The sequence below is a fragment of the Heloderma suspectum genome, chromosome 2 (genome assembly GCF_057233095.1).
Source record: "Heloderma suspectum isolate Gila_16-S chromosome 2, 16-S_ref, whole genome shotgun sequence".
In the NCBI taxonomy this organism is placed as follows: Eukaryota; Metazoa; Chordata; class Lepidosauria; order Squamata; family Helodermatidae; genus Heloderma; species Heloderma suspectum.
Genome location: NC_139459.1, coordinates 180345219 through 180364978, shown reverse-complemented (window position 1 = coordinate 180364978; position 19760 = coordinate 180345219). Strand labels below are relative to the sequence as shown.

Sequence of the window (19760 nt, the reverse complement as noted above, 5' to 3'; positions counted from 1 at the left end):
TCAGTAAGTGAGAAGCATGCTCTATTGCGTTGAGATCAGGTGTCTGACTTGGCCATTGAAGAACATCCCACTCCTTTGCCTTGAGAAACTCTTGGGTAGCTTTTGCTGTATGTTTTGGGTCATTATCCATCTGCAATATGAAGCGGCGTCCTAGCAGTTTGGCAGCATTCAGCTGAACCTGAGCAGAAAGTATAGCCCTATACACTTCAGAATTCATCCTGCTGCTTTTATCAGCAGTCAGGTCATCAATAAACACCAGTGACCTGGTTCCATTGGCAGCCATACATGCCCATGCCATAACACTGCCTGCCCCACCATGTTTGACAGATGATGTGGTATGCTTTGGATCATGAGCTGTTCCTTTCCTTCTCCATACTTTTCTCTTCCCATCATTCTGGTACAAGTTAATCTTGGTTTCATCAGTCCAAAGAATCTTATTCCAGAACTGGGCAGGTTTTAGGTGTTTGCTGGCAAAGGCTAATCTGGCCTTTCTGTTCTTGAGGGTTACCAGTGGTTTGCACCTTGTTGTGAAGCCTCTGTATGTACATTCATACAGCCGTCTCTTGACTGTAGACATTGACAATGACATGCCTACCTCCTCAAGAGCGTTCTTGACCTGGCTAGATGTTGTGAAAGGGTTCCTCTTCACCATGCGCAGAATTCTGTGGTCATCCACTTTAGTTGTCTTCCGTGGTCTTCCAGGCCTTTTGCTGTTGCTGAGCTTGTCAGTTAATTCCTTCTTTTTCAGGATGTTCCAAACTGTTGTATTAGCCACTCCCACTGTTTTTACTACCTCTCTGATGGGTTTATTTTGTTTCCTCAGCCTAATGATGGCCTCCTTCACTCGCATGGACACCTCTTTGGACCTCATGTTGGGAGTTCCAGTGAACACCAAATGCAAATGTAACACTTAGAACCACCTCTAGGCCTTTTATCTGCTTGACTGGTCATGGGGTGCCCAGGAAACAGGCCACACCTGGCCATGCAGCTGCTTGTCAGCCATTCGTTCCATTACTTATGAGCCACCAACGATGGGGGTGTGTGTATGCCACTGGCTGTCCTTCCTGAATGGTTAGTGCCCCACTTTTGTCAAACCCCTTGAATTACAGGTGAAAGTCCTGACTTCACTCCCATCTGGGTGTGTTTCCTTTCAACTTCAATGTGGTGGTGTATGGAGGCCAACTGCCAAAACAGTTATCCTTGTTCCAATATTTCTGGCCCTGACTGTAGCATCTTTGGCATACATAGCATTAGCTGCTGGCAGAGATTTTACATGAGCAACAACTTGTAAGTAAAGACTATTGCCAGCAGCAGATGAAGAATGCATTTGCATACCACGCAGAGGCTGTGTACGAAAACAGAGTGTGCAGGTGGCCGGTCATCCATGTCAGAACTAAATGGAGGCAACAAGTTTAAAATTAGAAGCCTGCAGCCAATTGGCAGGTCAGCCCAAGTCAAAATGTGAAATTGCTTCAGATCCCTTTGTCCTTAAGTTCCTGTTTCTGAGTTACTTGAGTTACTGAGTTACTGAGTGCCTAGTCTGCATCCCCCTTTCAGCTACCTTGCCTCTGAATACACTACCACTTAAGCTTTTTTACATTCTGGGATCTCTTCACAGTACTCAATCTGCCTCACAACTCTACTCATCCCTAGAGCCTGTGGGATGTTTATTCCCAGCTTCTCATAGAAGAGAAAGTTGGCAAACATCCTTTCAGCTTTGCTCCTTCTGCAGATGGAATATTTGTGAACATTCAGTGACATCACACCAGCTAAGCCAATCAGTGACAAGAGGTTTCACTGCATAAGTGCAATACAATGCAGATTGCTGCCGATTCTCTTAAGTAGCTGGACTCTCTGGCCCCTAATGAAAGCTAGCCATGGAGCTCATTTTGCTCCAGCCCCAGAACTGCAATGTCTCACAAACACATATGCTAAAACATCTAGCTAATTTGTAGTAGCGGTTGAAACAAACAAGGCCAACTGCTTGACCAGCTGATCACCTCTAAGACAACAGATTTAAGACAATCATTAGCACTTCCAACCTACTGCATGGCTTTATCCAACTGGATGATTTTGCATAAGATTAGGAGGATCAACACAATTTCATACCCAAAGAGAATGACAAGGTATCTATCACTACAGCAATTATATATATATTCAACTGAATGTTTGGGGGTGGGTAAAGAAAACCAAGGTTTTGCAGTAGTTCCCCATGCCCCCTTCTTAAAGTAAGACCTCCTATCCCCTATGGCCAGATATTTGCTTCAAAACATGGCTTCAGTCTACATCTCCATCCATACTGACAAGCAGCTCAAGAGTTCCTTCATTGCTTCGTTGAGAGATGGGAATAAGTTTGGTCTAAGATGGCATTTGCACAGAAGTCCACATTGGCTTTAAGAATCAGAATCTCCCAATTCAAGGTGAAGCACTACCTGCTCCTCCAAACTACTACAGACTACCTCAATAGGGATCACTTATACCACACACACAAGACTGCCCATCCCCCACCTGGAACTCTGCAATCGATCCAAAAAACCCATCACCCTCTGGCTTCCTATTCATAAGTCACTAATGGGCTAGAATCCTCTCTCCACCCCCTTCAACCATGTGCTAAACTGTCCACTTTTACATCAAGTATGAGTATTACAGGATTATTAAAGGACGTAAGGGATAACTAATTCATAGGTCACACATAAGCAATCCTTATAGACAAACACACGTGAGGCAAACCATTCCCTGCTTTTCTATCGTTTATATGGAATAACTTTTCTGCTTTCAGTACAGAGGGGGAATGACTGAGGAAAGTTCACTAGTCACTGCAAGAAGCTATAGCGCGTTACCACCAACTTAAATTACTGCAGCTGTTCATACAGGAGCAGCATCCATACTGATTAGGCTTCTGTTAAAAAGGTACATTCACACACATTCTATAACAAGAAGCTGAAGTCAGGAACCAAAAGAACGGGAAGACTTTTACGCTCCTCCCTGCTATCTGTTTATAACCTTAGGAGATGAAAAGAACATTCTGTCGCCTCCCAGATACAACAGGAAAGAAAAAAAGAATGCTGAGCTCAGTCATTTCCCTCTATCCCCACCCAAGAAGAGACAAGAATAACTCCATACAAACACATTCCTGATTGTTACAGCGTATGAGATCTAAGGACTTTTAAACCCAAGCCTAATGCAGCTGTTCACCATGGAGCTCCCACCAAATTTAACAGAAGTTAATACTGAAAACCCCACAACTGTTTTGGGCTCACTTAAATGCCAGACACTATTTATGCTCCCAGATGGGTTTTTTTCCAAAGCACTCCCCAACTTGTATTTCAAGGCAGCTGCTTGTGGGAAGGGAGAGACAAACAGTGCCCTCTCTTGTCCAGAGACAAGAGCAAAATGAAACTCTTCTTTCATTACTAACATTTATATTTATATGGCATCAGTGGGCACTGTGCACTACTGACGTAAGCTAATAAAGTTGTTTCTGCCCCAAGGAACTTACCATCTAAATTTAACAAAGGGAAAGACATTAGAGGGAAAGGGGAGGAAAAAATAAGGCAAAAGTAGCAGAGGAGTGCAAATTCAGTTACATGTAATTAATTGGGGGGCAGAGGTCTAGTCATGGAAGGCTTTGAAAGTGAAGATTTTATGCTGAACATGGGAATGGTCAAGAAGCCAGAGTAGAGATTTAAGGAGGGGTGTCATATAGGCCAAGTGATGAGAGAGGTGAACGGGGAGTTCTAGATGGAGGTGAAAGTTATAACAACAGGAAGCCAGTGAGGAGAAGCCCACAACAGTCAAGGTGGGAGATGGGTCTATAAGTGCAGTTGTCACAAAGCCAGTGGTGACCATCTGCTACTGGATGCCCAGCACAAAATGGGAAACCCATCCCTTTCCAGAAGAACTCAGGAGAATGGCTGTGGGCAGCCAGAAACCTTGGCTGGCCTTGATAACCACTCAGTATTTGTGGACTCCAGCAGGAGATGATTAAAGTAAGAACAGGTGTTTTTGTCAAGGGACCCTAGAAGAATGGGGCGTATTTTTGGAACGTAGCACAGGCAGAAGAAATATTACTCCTTGACAGCCTGAATATGGAGAGCAAAGGAGAGGGAGGAATCAGAGCTAAAACTAAGGTTTCACATCTACAGCGATGTGGGGAGGAAATTTTTCTGTTTCATAAGCTCATTAGTAACAATTAATGGATGCCAATTGCAAATACAATATTATGCAAGACTGAAAGTGTCAAAATTGTAATTAATGTTTTTCAGGTAATTATCCCTGGTCAGTATGTGAGAGAATACATATGTTATTGAAATACATATATGAGTAGTGGCAGCTAGCAATGTACAAGAAGTTCACCCGTTCACAAATCATGCAAACATGTCCTGTTTGCAAGCAGAACACAATTCTTGGGAATTATAAACATTTCAATAAAGATGGCAATATAATGTTTAAATCACATTAAGTGTGCTTTAATTTTCCTCCTCAAATATTTCAGGTCAAATACTTGTGGTACATTGGGGAAAAAAACTACTACGGGGTACTTTTTTAATAGCTACGTTGTTTACTAAATAGAGGTTAAAAACATGCTACATCAGATTGCTCTCTAGAGGTGGGCAAACTGTGGCCCTCTAGATGTTCTGGCCTACAACTTCCATCAGCTCTAGCTAGCATAATCAATAGCGAGCAATGATGGGAACTGTAGGCCAAAACATCTGGAGGACCACAAGTTGCCCACCCCTATACTAAACCATAGATTAGCATTATGTGTGAACATAGGAGGCAGCTTACTTAAAAAAAAACAGTTATTATGGTGCTAGTTGTTATAATTTTTGGAAGTTAATTTCACTATTCCACAATAACAAACTTGGTTTTATAATTAGCATGACTATAAAACTTGTTGATGATTAATGTATTTTTGTTGATGTTCCAATAAAGTTAAATACTTCAAAATACTTGACATGTGACCCAAATCATTTTTGACAGTCAAATGCCCAAACCTAGAAGTGGCATAAACATTTGGGGCAGGTTTTTATTCTATGATACCATTCTCTTCACCACTAGTGGCAAATGACACTCTTTGATCGTGGAATACATGCTGTGGCACTGTAGAGAACAATTGGATATGACACATTCCCATATCTAAGAGCAATTGTGAGCTACCGCTAATAACTATTATGGTGCTTAGTCATGTAAAGCAGAGGTTATCAATGAATGATCAGTGAATGATAATCTCAAAATGGGTGCATTCAGAATGCTTCCCAGGTTATTTACTTGCCTCATTATCATTTAGCATCTGTTGTCATCACATGTTGAGCCAGTTTGCATGACCAAACAGTGTGCTGCAGTGCTCTGTGGGCAGCCATTTTGAATATTCAAGCTGCGACTATGCCTTGTGGTGTTGTCTGAACCCAGTGGTTAACATCCCTTGCATAAGCCATGGCTTGTTTTAGGATTATGCGAGGGCTGTTTACCCCTTGCACAACCCACCCCCAGCAGGTTCGGATGATATGACAAGCCATAGTCACACCTTGAATATTCAAAAGCCAGCAAGCACATGCTGCAAAAGTGATTGTGCGAAGGGTTCGTTGAAACCATGAGGTTAGAAGCTCCCTTTAAAAATAAAAATGAAGTACATCAAGTACAATTGGGGGGATTTTAACAAGAGCCACTGTATTACACTGAAGCGTCAGGGAGCCTCATGGTACACAGCCCAGTGTATACTATTGAGAAGGACAGCCCCAACATTACTTACTGTTCTTCCATGGTAGTACATATGGCAAGGACCTGGGAGCTCGCAGACCTGAAGCTAGATGGTTCTTATATCCCACTGTTGTGCTTGATCCAGAACTGGGGGGGGGGGGGGGGGGAAGGAAAAACATTAACGTGCTTCTTTCTTTTATTTCACATATGCACTTTTTACTGGGGCAAAACAGCTTAGAAACATAACTCATTAAGCAGAAAACCAAACTAAGTCCTCTAATTTTATTTTTTTTTAAATACCAGATCTGCCAATGACATCCACTACCACAGTAATTGAGCATTTAAATATTGCTATTCCCAAAGCTATACACACAGACTGAGTAATCCTTATGGGGACCCTGCTAGGGAAGCCAGTATTACCCACATTTTACAGATGGGGAACTGAGGCACACAGAGAGAGAGAGGCTTGCCTAAGGTCACTCTGTGAGTAAACTCTCAAGTGGGAGCTTCCAATTCACAGGTCATGCTCAGTCTTTACACCACTTTACAGTCTTTACACCACTCTCTAATGTCTCAATGATGTTAATCAAAAAGGGTAATGAACAAAAGGCTAAAGTACAGCTCTGGTCATCTATACCGTTTAGAACAGGAAAGATAGCTTTTGTTCATTAGTCTTGAAACATATTCAAGCTGAGTCTTCGTTATGGGCTTAAATGGGACACAGATAAAAGCCACTTACTGCCTGTCCACAGGTAATATGTTGGAAGCATTCCACTTACAAAGCTGAGTCTGAGGTAGTGACCAGACATTACACCTCATTTTCCATCCTTGAACTGTGATTATACTTTGCAGGTGGCAAGATTGTCAGGTCTGAACACTAATAGCCTACCAATTCCCAGTTGTTAAAAATGTTATTTGCAATGGGTCAAACCCACCTCAGGACTTTAAAAAACAAACAAAAAAGACAGAGTAGATATCTTTCAACACCGCAACTGAAGCAATATTACGGAGGAAGATATGCGGGGGGCTGCTTGCCACAGTCCACAGAGACTTGACACTGTCAGCCCCCAAAGCTGGGGTGAAATGCCATTATTAGACACTGGATTAGCTGCTTACACAAGAGCTCAAACTACAGATTAGCATCCCCCTAAAGTTTATTGCTAGGAGATAGCACAAGGCCCTTCCCAAGGTTATATACAAATTTTGGCTGGACATGATAGCCAACCTAAAATGTGTGGTCATGACTGCTCCCCACAAGGCACAGGATGTTGTCAGAGAAAAACCCCACCCCAGCTCCAAGCTTGGTGCCAGGCTGTTCCTGCAATCAGTGGAAGAACAAGATCCAGCCCCCATCTCCAGCTTGAAGCTGGACAGGGGGCCATGGATGATCCTCGCAGCGGTGCTTTGGAAATCCACCTTTTCCAGCTCTGGAGAGGAAGGCAGGGCTTGTTCTGCTGCTATACTCCCAAAGCATTCAAAGTGTCTCAGCACAAGCCCCAACCTTCTGCCCAAACATGGAGCTCAGGGAGCGTGGGGGTGGATAATCCTCACTTGCCAGCTCCAAGACTGGAAGGAAGGCTGGGCATCATCATGCTCACTAGAGGCTGATGAAACACTTGCAAAGGTGGGCATAATTGTGAACTGCAGTTCCTGACCACCAAGTTTTAGTGTGCATATTGACGGGGTCATAAGGTGTAGTGCTAGCCTTTTCTACATATGCACACACCTACATACCTCAATCATCATAACATGACTGTTTGACAGTGCTAGGTGACCAAAGTGTTTTCTTATTTCCTCTTCAAAAGTATGCTATGGGCTCACAGCTGTCTTTCACCAATTTGCTGGTCCTTCCATAAAGTACAAGAATGTACACTGCCCCGGTTAACATGTAAGGACAGTTCATGGTTTAAACAGCCCATTGTCGTGCACAAGCGGGAAAGAGCATGCTGTCTCCCACATGCATGTCACTTCCACTTTCACTCAGCAACCAATGATTGGCTTCTTCATAGGCTGAGCGTGACATCCGAACCCAGACTGCTGGATTGTTTAGGGGCTAAACTCAATGGTTAACCCATGGTTTGCTGTTGGGTTAACCACTAGGTTATTTAGCCACTAAACAACTCAGTGCTCCGGGTTTGCACATCACGCTCAACCAACTACGAATGGGCCAATCAAAGGTTGTTGATTAATAATGGAAATGGCTAGCACACTGCAGGCTGCGAGCTCCTCTCCCCCACTCATTCCTGACAGCCCATGGGCTGTTTAAACCATGAACTGCCATTACGTGTGCACTGGCTCAATGTCTGGCTGCCTCAACTTTGCTGTACCTTACATGGAGTAACCACCAATTTCAGTGTTCTGTCACAAAACAGGACCACTTGAACATAACTATTAAACTCATGCAATCCAGATTGCCACATGCCATCAACAGAAAGCAAGCAGGCATGCTTCATTAACAGTCTACAGAGCAAAATGGCTCCAGATGTCTCCACAGATGGCTTTTGCATTGGATTACTGCCAGCATGCCAATGACCCATGTAGCTGGATGGCATGTAGAAACATTGGAGTGTCTTTCTGCTCAAAAGAAGGGCATCCTGACACAGGTGACTCCCCCCATTCATTTCTGGAAACAAATATGACTTCTGGTTCCCCTCATTTCCCTTGCCATCACTTGCCTGATTCAAGTCAGGTATTCAGAAAGGAGTGACTGGCCATCTTCCCTGATGGGGTAGGTGGCTTGGTGAACAGAAATGACCTGATCCCAACTCCTTGGGGGTGGGGGGTTAACCCTCCCTCTTGAATCCTTGCTGTCGGGTCTGAAGCACCTTGAAAGAGATATCGATTTGAGTAGTTCTTAGGAATGATGACTATGCCTTCTGGTGTCCTAGTTTAGTGCCATCTGGAGGGCTTCCTTATGTGATGAGGAATCTATAATTCACTGACTGAGGGGAGCTTAGAAGCATAGCCATGGCTCCTGCTGCATAACTGTGCTGCTTGTGGCTGGGCATGGTGTCTAGAAGCTTTCCCGCTAACCTAGTTAGCCAATTTAATTGCCTGGTGGGGTTGGGGGGAGGAATGGAAAGAGAAAAACAAGAGAAGTTCCAGTGGCAAAAAAGAAGTTTTGGGTTTAGCAGAGCTAGCAGCATGCCTGCTCACCTACAGTGGAGGGAGGACAAACAGATATATTTCTAGGGAAGTAGAATAAATCTTTTAAAGTCCTGCTTCCAGGGGATGGACAAAATCACGCTGTATAGAGCAAGAGGAGTGTAACTGTACTGTGCACTGCTATTCTCAACACAAAAACAATACAACATATACCAAAGCCCTCCTTCCCATGTTGGAGCTGCACAAAAGTCTGAGGCAGACATATCCTTCCTAAATGGAAACAAAAGCCCATACTGTTTATTCTTTATAACAACTCCCCTCAATACGAAGTTTGAGAATTACTTCTCTGTTCACAACAAAGCAGGAGCACACAGTGAAATGACATCTGACCTTCAGCGTAGGTAGTTCAGCTTAGGTAATATAACTATACCTGTTTACCCCACAGCAGCTTGTGCCCCAAATGAAGATGGAGTTTGATTGGCCCACTAGATCTGCCAAGGCAAACAAAATGTAATTGAAGCAATTGCTTGTATGACAAATGAGAAGCACAGAAAGTGCAATAAACTCCACATTTTACTAAGGAGAATAAAACTGATCAACTGTTAGCTGTAAAAGGGAGCAAAGCAGACATTTAATTGAGGAATATGATAATTTATATCCTTGGGTTGGAAAATGTTTCATATTCTACAAGCACAGGTGGTAAAAAGAATGGACGAGAGAAGAACAGGTGTTAGGTAGGAGTATATATTCGTACTGGATATTACAGTTTCAAGAAGGGAAGGCTTACAGCTATTCCATTAAAGTATCCACCACACAGCTCTCACCTTTGTCCCAGTCTTCTTCGCATGGAGGAGATTGCCATGAACTTACAACACTGACTTCTCTTCTGCGGTTATCAACCTGACTTGCTAGAACAAAGAAGATTTGCCATGAGAAAAAGCACTTTTAAAAAGCGTCTAATGTTGTGCTAGGCACCAAGCATGGAACAGCACAGGCCTTTTTGCTTTTAGGCATGATAGAAAATTGAGCTAATTCCAACATATATGCGGTGTTAAGCTGCCTAATTCTTTAATGACCTGATATGAACAACACTGTGCACTTTTTAGTACAGTTACAACTGAGTGTCATCTGTAGCATTTCCCCCAATAAGTCTATACAACTCAATACTAAGGGAATGATACATCCCAGGTATCACACATAAGAGTAACACAAGCAACTTATCATCCAATAACAATAGTTTTAACTTGCTTGTTCTTCAAGAACTGACAACGTGAAACAATAACTGATGCAGAAATGTTGTACTTTCTGGTTATACAACCGAAAGGGAATATTTTTAACTCTCTGTTTTAGACTTAGAAGAGCCTCGTGTGGCGCAGAGTGGTAGGCAGCAGTATTGCAACTGAAACTCTCCCCACGACCTGAGTTTGATCCCAGCGGAAGCTGGGTCTCGGAGAGCCGGCTCAGGTTGACTCAGCCTTCCATCCTTCTGAGGTCGGTAAAATGAGTACCCAGCTTGCTGGGGGAAAGGTAGTCACGACTGGGGAAGGCAATGGCAAACCACCCTGCTGTAGTCTGCCATGAAAACGCCAGCGCAAGTGGCGTCCCTCTAGGGGTCAGTAATGACCCGGTGCTTGCACAGGAGGAACCTTTCCTTTTTTAGACTTAGAAAGGCCTTCTGGACATAACACTTTCACTGAGTGCTGACTGTAACCAAAATGCTTCTTCCAGATCTCTATGCTTTGTTCTGGAAAAAAACAGGCTAAGTAGGCATCAGCCTAACCAGATCAAGACTTTTATTTTTGCTCTGTGCATCAACACTCGAAGAATAGTTCTGAGGGCTGTTAGGAGTCAATACAGTAAGAAATATTATTTTACATGTATCATCGTTTCCTACATTTGAAAAACCAGATCAAAATCCTATGTTGACTAGGATGCACAGCCTACTTAAAATAATACTATGTTGTATTAATAAGAAGTATTCTAGTCTAGATCAGAGGTGGACAAAATTGTGGCCCTCCAGACTTTGTTGGATTGCAACTCCCATTATCCCTTACCATTGGCTATGCTGGCTAGGGCTGGTAGGAGTTGCAGTCCAATAATATCTAGGTCACAAGTTCCCCATCCCTTGTTTAGGTGAAAAGATACTTACTGTCTTAGAGCATTTTCACAAGAATCTTTATAATCTACCTGAAAGATGCACATTCTCCTAAACTAATGCCAATGTTTATCAAGTGTGGAAAAACCTTCCAATGCCATAGCTAGATTTTTGCAGCATTCTTCTATAAATGGTCCTAATCTATACAGCTCTTACTTCCTTTTATTTATTACATTCTGCCCTTCCTTCAAAAGAAGTTCAGCACATGGAGCTTTCTCCATTTTAACTTCAAAACTATCCCTGTAGGCCAAGTACAGATGCATCACTAGTTCCCTCCTAACTACAGCTAGCAAATCAGGAGTCGGCCATGGGAACATGTGCTCCTTCCTTAGAACAAGTTCCCCCCACCTGCCTTAACTGCAGTTAAGTGTACACTGGCACCAATGTTAACTGTGGTTAAAGCTAAACAAGATTTGAAACCAGTCTGAAGAGGGTTTCAAATCCTGAGTCAAGGGGAATCCTGGTTAACCCTAACCACAGAGAACGTTGGTGCCAACATACCACATGAACACAGTTAAAGTGGGTAGGTTTCTGTCCAAAGGTGGCCTCCAGTTTGTTACACACAATTAACTGGAGGCCAGTATTATGTCTATACTGATCCTGTGAGGCCAACAGTAACTCCCGAAGTCACCAAGTTTTCTTCATATATGAGATTAGGTTCATGTTCAAAGCTATCCATGCTGTACCTGCCCATCTTGGTTCAACCAAACATCTGCTGCAGAAGAGACCTGAAACTTCTAGTCAGTTTGTGGATAAGCAAAGTATTCCAATGTGATCGAAGTAGATAAGGCTACACTGGGGTTTTGTTTATCTTAATCAAAAGAGACAAATCAGGCAAATGAGAGGGTGCTTTCTCCTTGCAATATCCCTTCAACTGCAGCATCTCACAGCTGGCGAGAGTCACCTCAAGGTATGACGCTAACATTCAGTTCCCTGTGGGGAGTTTGTGCTGTTCATGTCTGTTGGCTAAGAACTGGACTGACATTTACTTAACAAAAAGACAAGTAATATATAGATTTGTCTCTGCCTGCTTCATTCCAGAGCTAAGCAGGGGATGTGAGTGACCCAAGGTCTTTATTACTGTCGCCCTTCTCTGCTGGCAATAACCCACACTCCAAGTAGCTTTTATCTTACTGTGTGTAATTTATGGTACTGCATTTCACTATAAAAGTCACTGCTTTATGAAACCAGGTGCCGAAGAGCTTGCAAGCTCACCAGGAAAAAAACATTATTCTACCTATGCCACACCAAATCATGATCAGGGGAGCACTAGAGAGTCTGTAACGCGCATAACAGATTCTGAAAGGACATTTAGAAGTCAAAGGAGAAATCATTCAACAACCTTTCCAAAATGTTAACAGGAAAGATAAGAGGCAGTTACAGCTGCCAAGAGTCAATTCACACAGATGAATTTCTTACCAATGTCCTGCTCAATGCATCTTTTGTCATCACAGCTTGATATGTGCTGGCTGATCTCTTCTCTGGGGACCTGATGACGGGCATTAAATGGGCATGTGACCAGCTGTTGCACAATATCAGGATGGTTCTAGAAAGACAGGGACATGTATTATATAGCCACCAAATTCACAGTTATTCCTTATTGACTTGAATACAAGTCATGATCCAGATATTTTATTTTAAAATGCTTAATTCAAATTCAAAAATACTGTAGAAAGACTTAGAGCTCCTGTACACATAGACCCCAGGCTGCAAAATGTAGACAAATGCATATTAAAACTGCAATTGTTAGCAACAAGGAAAAAGATGGCTTTTCATGTTCGCAGCATTGTCAAGTACATGATTAATTAGAGCACCATGTACGATAGAGGTGCCCCAAACAACATAGGCATTGTACTTTCTTGCCACAATCTCGAATCACTTTTTCAAGGACAAGATGGCTTTACTGATATTCATGTTAACAAGAAATTCCTAACTGATCCCTTTTAAAGGAAAAACCTTGCTCTTTTCTAAAATGGGAAGTCTAACAAACAGACTAAAAATGCATATTAACAGGTTTGATGCCTACACGGTTGGGTAATATCTATCTTTCCACTGGGCCTAATCAAAAGGTCTCTGCAATTCAAAAATTTGCTTAGCTTTGCACCACCTATAGTGGGCCAAATATTTCCCTACTCATTTTACATTTGTGGAAATATATGGAAGAATGGGCATCAGACAAGATGGGTGATGTGCATATGGGGTGGGCTGAGGTATCAGCATATTGCTATATCAAGCTACGTAACAAAGAAGCGGTGAATTAAGAGTTTCTGAAACTCATTTTCCAAAAACTAGAAAGAGTAATAGCACTGACACATCCTAAGAAGTTTAGGTAACAGGCAACAAGATACATGTGATATACATTCAACGTAAGCATCTATAATTAAACATAACTTACTCATACCTTACGGCACTTGACAAGATGGTAGGGGAACCTACATGCCCTGATTTGATGATTTTTGTCATATGGACATTGTATCAGTTTCTCAGGATCCAAAGCATCTACTAGAAAAGAATGCACCATACACACATACATATGATGAAGGCATGTTTTAACGCCTAATGGGTGTCAAAAGTATTATCTTCACAATTAAAATGTGGAAAGACACTAACATATTGGAATTAATCGGATAACTAAGGAAAGCTATCAAGTTCTTAGCATTCCATAACCATAAAACTACTTCAAATTTGGTGGCTAATTAAATTCACTCAGAAGATTTAAGCGATTAGGGTACTAAACAAAGAAAATGTAGTCAGCAGTGTAAGACAATGCTGCAGGTGTTAATGAGCACATTTATGAAATAAACAGAAAGCTGCAAAGAAACTGAAGCTACTCAATTAGACAGTCCAATTAAAAGACTTATTCAAGGAAATTGAAGAGGTATTGCTACATTGTCCCCACTGGTTCCATAAGATAAGTGGCCTTGGTTTGAGTGCCTTTGCTCCAAGAGAGGGCGTTATTGTGTTTGACTCTGCTGCAGAGCACCATATTGAAGCTTTTTCAGAATCCTCTGTGCTTTCAATGCTGAAAATATAAAAACCACATTTCTGGTCATTACGGTTGGACAAGGGTCTTGTCAAAACCTGACAGAATCTGAAAGGTCCTCTAGCAGGTCTGGAATTGGTCCTTTATTCACCAAAGGCCCTATACCTTATTCCTTTTTCTTGTATCATTATTTCCACCAATATGCTATGTGAACTAAATATCCTCCACCTGTCTGATAATGAACCACATATTTGGCAAAAGGAGCTTACACTAAATGCTCTCACATTGTGCAGCTGGAACACAATATATTGACTATGAAAATGTATGGTCTGCTTAAAGATGAACCCTTTATTTTAACTGTAGAACATTGCCAGTTACATCAAGGGAAGCTAAATCACATCCACATTGCAACATTTTGGAGTTATGGCCTTTAGTTGAAAATATTGTTTCCAAACAAAGGGGTCCAATTCCTCTCATACCCCAGTTCTTACAGCAAGCGTAAATGTTAAGGTTTAGTTATATAATATCTGTCCTCTGGAAAGATCAAGGCAGGGTACATGGGGTTTTCAGGCATGTCCACCATTCAGGCACTGACGAGAGCCAAACCTGCTTAGCTCCAGCGGCAGCAACGTTGCAGTGTCAGGTACATAAACTAAGCCCTCTGATAAAAAGAGTGCAACTGTATTTTTGATGTGGGACAAATGTTATTAGTACACAATACAACCTCCCCAAACTACTGCTACCTGTGACCATTTAGGGACAAAACAGATACGACCTGTGTGAATGCATTTAACATGTCTGCTTTCCCCTTAATAGTAACTTTACGGGGTCCTACCAAAAATGACCCCCACAAAGCTGCTATGAGCCCAAGGAGAGAATCTTCCATTGACCCCTATATTAGGACATCCGAGTGCTAATAGCAGCTGGGGTGGTGGTGGTGGGATTTTCAGCAAGAGCCTATGCAGATTCTATTGTTAAGTAAAAACAGACGTCACTTAATGTCACATCTATGTTGCCCCTTAGATTACCTTAACAGAAGGAAAAGCAACAGAACAGCATGTCCTTTTCCAGATTTCTTAGGCTTTATAAGGTAAAGAAAAAAAAGCAACAAAGAATTGACAACTTACCATAGCTGTCTTCTCTATCCACATTTTGAAAGCTGATGGAATCTTGCACAAAATTATGGTAACCATGCTGCTGGTATTCATGTGCCTCTAAGTAATATCTGCCCTAAACCGCAGAAACCAGAAAACTACGAAAATTATTTCAGTTTAAGCAAGCTAGGTCATACAGCCATTGCACATATATAAAATGGCCATGTATGGCCTATACAGAGAAGCTGTTAGTGCCTTTTAATTTCCCCTCAGATTCCAAAAAGCAAACAGACATTGCATAAAGCATACATACTTTTAAAAATTCTTGGTTAAAAGAGGAGCAGGAACAGGTGGCTGCTACTAAATCAAAGTTGTTGTTGTGTGTGTTTTTTAAATAAATACTGTATTATTTCATAACTGAAAATACAGAAAGCAATGACTAGAACCCCCTCCCCCACTAAATATATAAGATTACAATAACCCGCTCCTTCCCAGTTACTCGCTTTTATTTTGGTTCATTTACATACAAACGCAACATCTTCTCTAAGGCATTTAGTACTAACATACAGTTTAATACGTATTTGGCTTTTTCCAGCACACAGGTTTCCAAATATGTGATTATACCACCAGTCCAGTCTTCTGTCTCCCATCAGGTGTCAATTTGCTATGTTAATTTGAGCATTATTAATACATTCCAAATCTATCTAGCAAGACATCCATCTTCATTGTGGAAGATGTAGGGCAGATACCTGTGCTTGAACTGATGTTTTCAGGAAGGGTGTTCACTACCAGAAGATGTAGCGATTGCTACCATTTTGGATGGCTTTAAAAGGGGATTAGACAAATCCATGGAGGACAACATTATCAACGACTACAAGTCCTGATGGCTATAAGTTACCTCCAGTATTAGAGATAGCATGCCTACATACACCAGTTGCTAGGGTACACAACCTGGAGGTCATGTTCCCTAGCATGTCCTACTTGTGAGTTTCCCACAGCTGGTTGGCCACTGTGTGATCAGAATGCTGGACTAGATAGAACCTTGGTCTGATGATCCAGCATGGCTATTCTTATGTATTGAGATGGCACAGGAGAAGGCAAGAAGAAGAAAGGCTGTGATCTAGGCACACACCTAGGATGCTGAAGTATACTCCAGTCCAGCATGCCTGCAAGTTACATAAAGCTGAACATTGAGATCAAAGAGAAACGAAGGCTGTAATCCTATACGCACTTATCTGGGAGTAAGCTCCATTTAACACAGACAGGCTTACTTCTAAATAGTCATGCATAGGACTGAACTATAAATCGCCAAAAAAACTGCTCTGCCCTGCCAATTCAGTATCACCTATATTCTTACACAACTATTTCAAACATACCTTGTAGCTCATTGCTGGTCTCCAGGTTTTTTTGGTCTGTCTGAATTATGAGTGTCTTCCTGCTTCCAGTACAACCAGGATGATTCAGGAGCAGAAAGAAAAACACAAAGCAAACACATACGTACAGCTGTTAACTGTTTAAAGAAAAGGGTAGACAGTGAACAGAGGGAAAGTCTAGTTTGCTGCAATTTATCTCTGTTCAAGATAAATTATACTATATTCTGACTTCATTTTATCCTTCCTTTGTCCCCACAAGATCTATTTGGCATGGGTACATTTCCAATAGCAGTTTACCACTGGTTACTGCTGATTACCCCTACTTGGACAGAGGATTGAATCCAGACTTAATCATACTTAGAGTAAATCCACTGAAAACCAATAAATCTTAAGTTACTTATCCTAACTTATGTCCCATTGATTTCAATGGCTCTCATTTAAGTATTGCGAACTCTGGATCCAATCAAGGGCTTAAATCTGATTTGACAATAGTTTAATTCAGTTTCCTCTGAGATGTCTGGACATCCTTCTGGAATTAAAGTGTAACTAATTCTGTCCTTCTGGGCAGACACAGTTAGAAAGGATTAGAAAAGGGAATTCAAGAGGGAGCTCTGGATTTTAAGAAATGGACCTCATTCATACAACCTTGTGGAGGGCAGGAGGAGGAAATCCAATTTCATTTTTACAATTATTATGTGTAAGAGAAGCATAATAAATTGCATGTGCTGTTTTAAAAACTTGGAATAGCTCTGTCTTTATACAAAATAATACCAAATATATATTTTTCTTGTCCTGCCTTTCTCTCTGTTTTAAGACATAAAATACTTGATGCAAGATAATTTTTTTGGTAAGATGTGAATTCGCAACATTAAAACAAAATTAAATACCTTTATTAAAGGAAAAGACACTTTAGCTTTAAAGACAGCATTAGCCGTAGGTTCTGGCTCAATATTTAACAATACAGCATTTTTAAGCTGTATTACAGCATTTACATTTCAAACACTACCTCAGTAATCTGTATAACATCCTCATATAAGAACTTGTAAGGTAGGCCAGTATTTATCCCTATGCTGCAGAGCACAGGGCTGAGAGAATAGTACCTTGCTCTAAGACCACTCAGTGAGGTCATGTAAAGGAATTATGGGCTAGTTACCAATCTCCTCTCCAAGTGGTAGCATAAATCATTTGCTCCTCACCACCATCAGCCAAGGCCTGGGCGGGACTGAATGTCCCAGGTATCATTTCCCTACTAAAAGTAGGGGCAGGGAAAAAACACCACAGCCATACAGACTGCCTTGCTGCTGAGCAGAGGTTCAAATTTGCTTCCCCCACTCCTATTACGCCACACAGAACAGTTACTGGCATCTTCCAAAGATAGATCAGGATAATAAATCCCATAACCTTGCTGTGATTACACAAGCACAGAGCAATAAACCTCAAAACAAGGAAAGAGAAAATCAGTTTTGGAACATCAGTCTTGGAGAGAGCGGGACATATAATTGTCCCTGACCTTATAACGGCGGGGGGGGGGGGGGGGAGGAAGGTGAGAAATGAGGTTGACTCAAACATAGCATGCAAAAGGAAGGGGAAATGAAACTATGGGCTAAATCCAATGCTAGTCTTCCTTAATTGAAGACTAAATTGAAATGAATGGGTCATGGCTATACGCCCCATTCATTTTTAATGGGCCTACTCTAAGCAGGACTAACATTGGACTAAACCGTATAGACACAACTTCCCTAAAGCACTGTTTTTCAAACTCTTGTGTGCGTGGCGCTAAAGTTCCAGGAAAGGACAGGATCCTAAGATAAACCTGGCTCTTCATCACCCACTGGATGCAGGAGTCTGACTATATCCCCAACGCCCTCCTTTCGGCCCGACTGGGTTTGGCGAGGAAGAAACTCAAGAGAAGCTGCTGCTTTATCCTAATGACACTTTCCCCGAGCGTGGCGTCAGAGGCAAAGAGGACGTGGGAGCGGGCAGCGCCGTGTGTGTGTGTGCTGCTTCCTTCTTTCTCTCACACGCCAGCCGCGGGATCCCCACAGGCCCCCGCAGGCAGCAGCCCGCCGCATACACGCGATTAGGAGCAAGGCTCTTTGCGCACTCACCGTTGGCGCAAACGGTTGGCGCGGGGCTGGAGGTGGAAAGGGGCAGCTCGCAAAGAGGACGGCAACGAACTGCGGGAAACGCTAACCTCAAGCGGGGAGAAAACGGGAGAAAAGCTTCGTGGCTCCCAACCCACAAGCCCGCAAAGGCGCTGCCGGTTACCTAGGCAACCGCACCCTGACTACCAACCGCCACGTGCGGATATAGGCCGCACTTCCGACTCCTGGCGCGAGGGCGTCTTCTCCTTCCGGCCTCTCCTTTATCCGTTGGCCAGGTGCTGTCGGGGCGGGCGGCGATGCTGGCTGGCCCCGCCCTCCTCAGCGAAGGGTGGCTGGTCCCGCCCCACAGCGCGGCCCTTCCCTCACGGGGCGGCGTGTTTGTCTGCAGAGGCTGAGAATAGGGTTGTCAGGGCCCCAAACCTGGGTCCTAGGGGCGCCCCCGCCCGTGATGTCATTTATCATGATACAATAAGCATCAACCGCTGTTGCTCAGAGCATGTAATTTAGGCAGAAGCCCCCCCTTCAGTTCAATGGGTCTACTCCTATGTAAGTGTGCGTAGGATTGCAGTCGTTGGCTTCTCATCCCTGATATGTGTAAAGTCAAGACGGCAGAACCATCGTCTCCAGCAGTGCCAGCCACATGCCTGGATATTTCCTCCCCGCTGTTTTATTTATTATTTCTTAATTTATATTGCACCTTCCCCCCCCCCACCCCAAATGGCTAATATAATATAGATTAAAAACAAAATATTAATTAAAATAACATAAAAACAAATATTAAAAACAAAGCATAGCAATAAAAAACAAACAGCAGCCAACCAATAACAAAAACCCTTCAAAGATCCAATAAAACCGCCACTGCCCAGTGTGTTGCAGGACAAGCTCAGCTGATTCGATTAGCGACTGGGCAGGCAGGATCAAGCTCCCTGAGCAAGTGAGGAAACGGCTGGCCAGTGGCTCCAAGGGGGCAGAACAAAAGCACGTCCAAGGGCTGGCACATTCGCTCCCTCTCTGGCTCACCATTGCCAGCCAGAGAACTGTAAAAAAAAAAAAGGAGGGGAAAAAAACCACAGCCGGCAGGGAGCTCTCGCCTGGAGATTTCCCACCCTCCACTCCTACCAGGAGACTCAGAGCAAGGCCCGGAGACCTGGCAACCCTAGCTGAGAATGTTTTCAGTGGATCAGCTCTTAGGGAGTTAGAAAAGGAGGGTCCAGTCCTTGGCTCTGTTAAGGAGGAAAAGCAAGT

At 42.8% G+C, this 19760-nt stretch overlaps 1 protein-coding gene across 11 annotated transcripts in view; it reads right to left on the bottom strand.

Moving 5' to 3' along the window:
* LOC146353483 (gametocyte-specific factor 1-like) overlaps positions 1 to 18764 on the bottom strand; it is a 35440-nt gene extending 16676 nt beyond the window's left edge. Inside the window, exons 1-8 of one of the 11 annotated variants that reach the window (XM_084836528.1) lie at positions 18679 to 18764; positions 16414 to 16475; positions 15071 to 15173; positions 13362 to 13462; positions 12380 to 12506; positions 9630 to 9713; positions 9236 to 9296; positions 5753 to 5847 (exon numbers count right to left, since the gene is read on the bottom strand). In XM_084836528.1, the coding sequence (XP_084692654.1) occupies positions 5753 to 5847; positions 9236 to 9296; positions 9630 to 9713; positions 12380 to 12506; positions 13362 to 13462; positions 15071 to 15173; positions 16414 to 16425 (583 nt within the window). In that variant the 5' untranslated portion in view covers positions 16426 to 16475; positions 18679 to 18764. Of the gene's footprint in view, positions 1 to 5752; positions 5848 to 9235; positions 9297 to 9629; positions 9714 to 12379; positions 12507 to 13361; positions 13463 to 15070; positions 15174 to 16413; positions 16476 to 18518 lie in introns of all 11 variants that reach the window. The other 10 variants (XM_084836534.1, XM_084836526.1, XM_084836533.1 and 7 more) reach the window with 10 other exon arrangements.
* Positions 18765 to 19760: the final 996 nt, after the last annotated feature.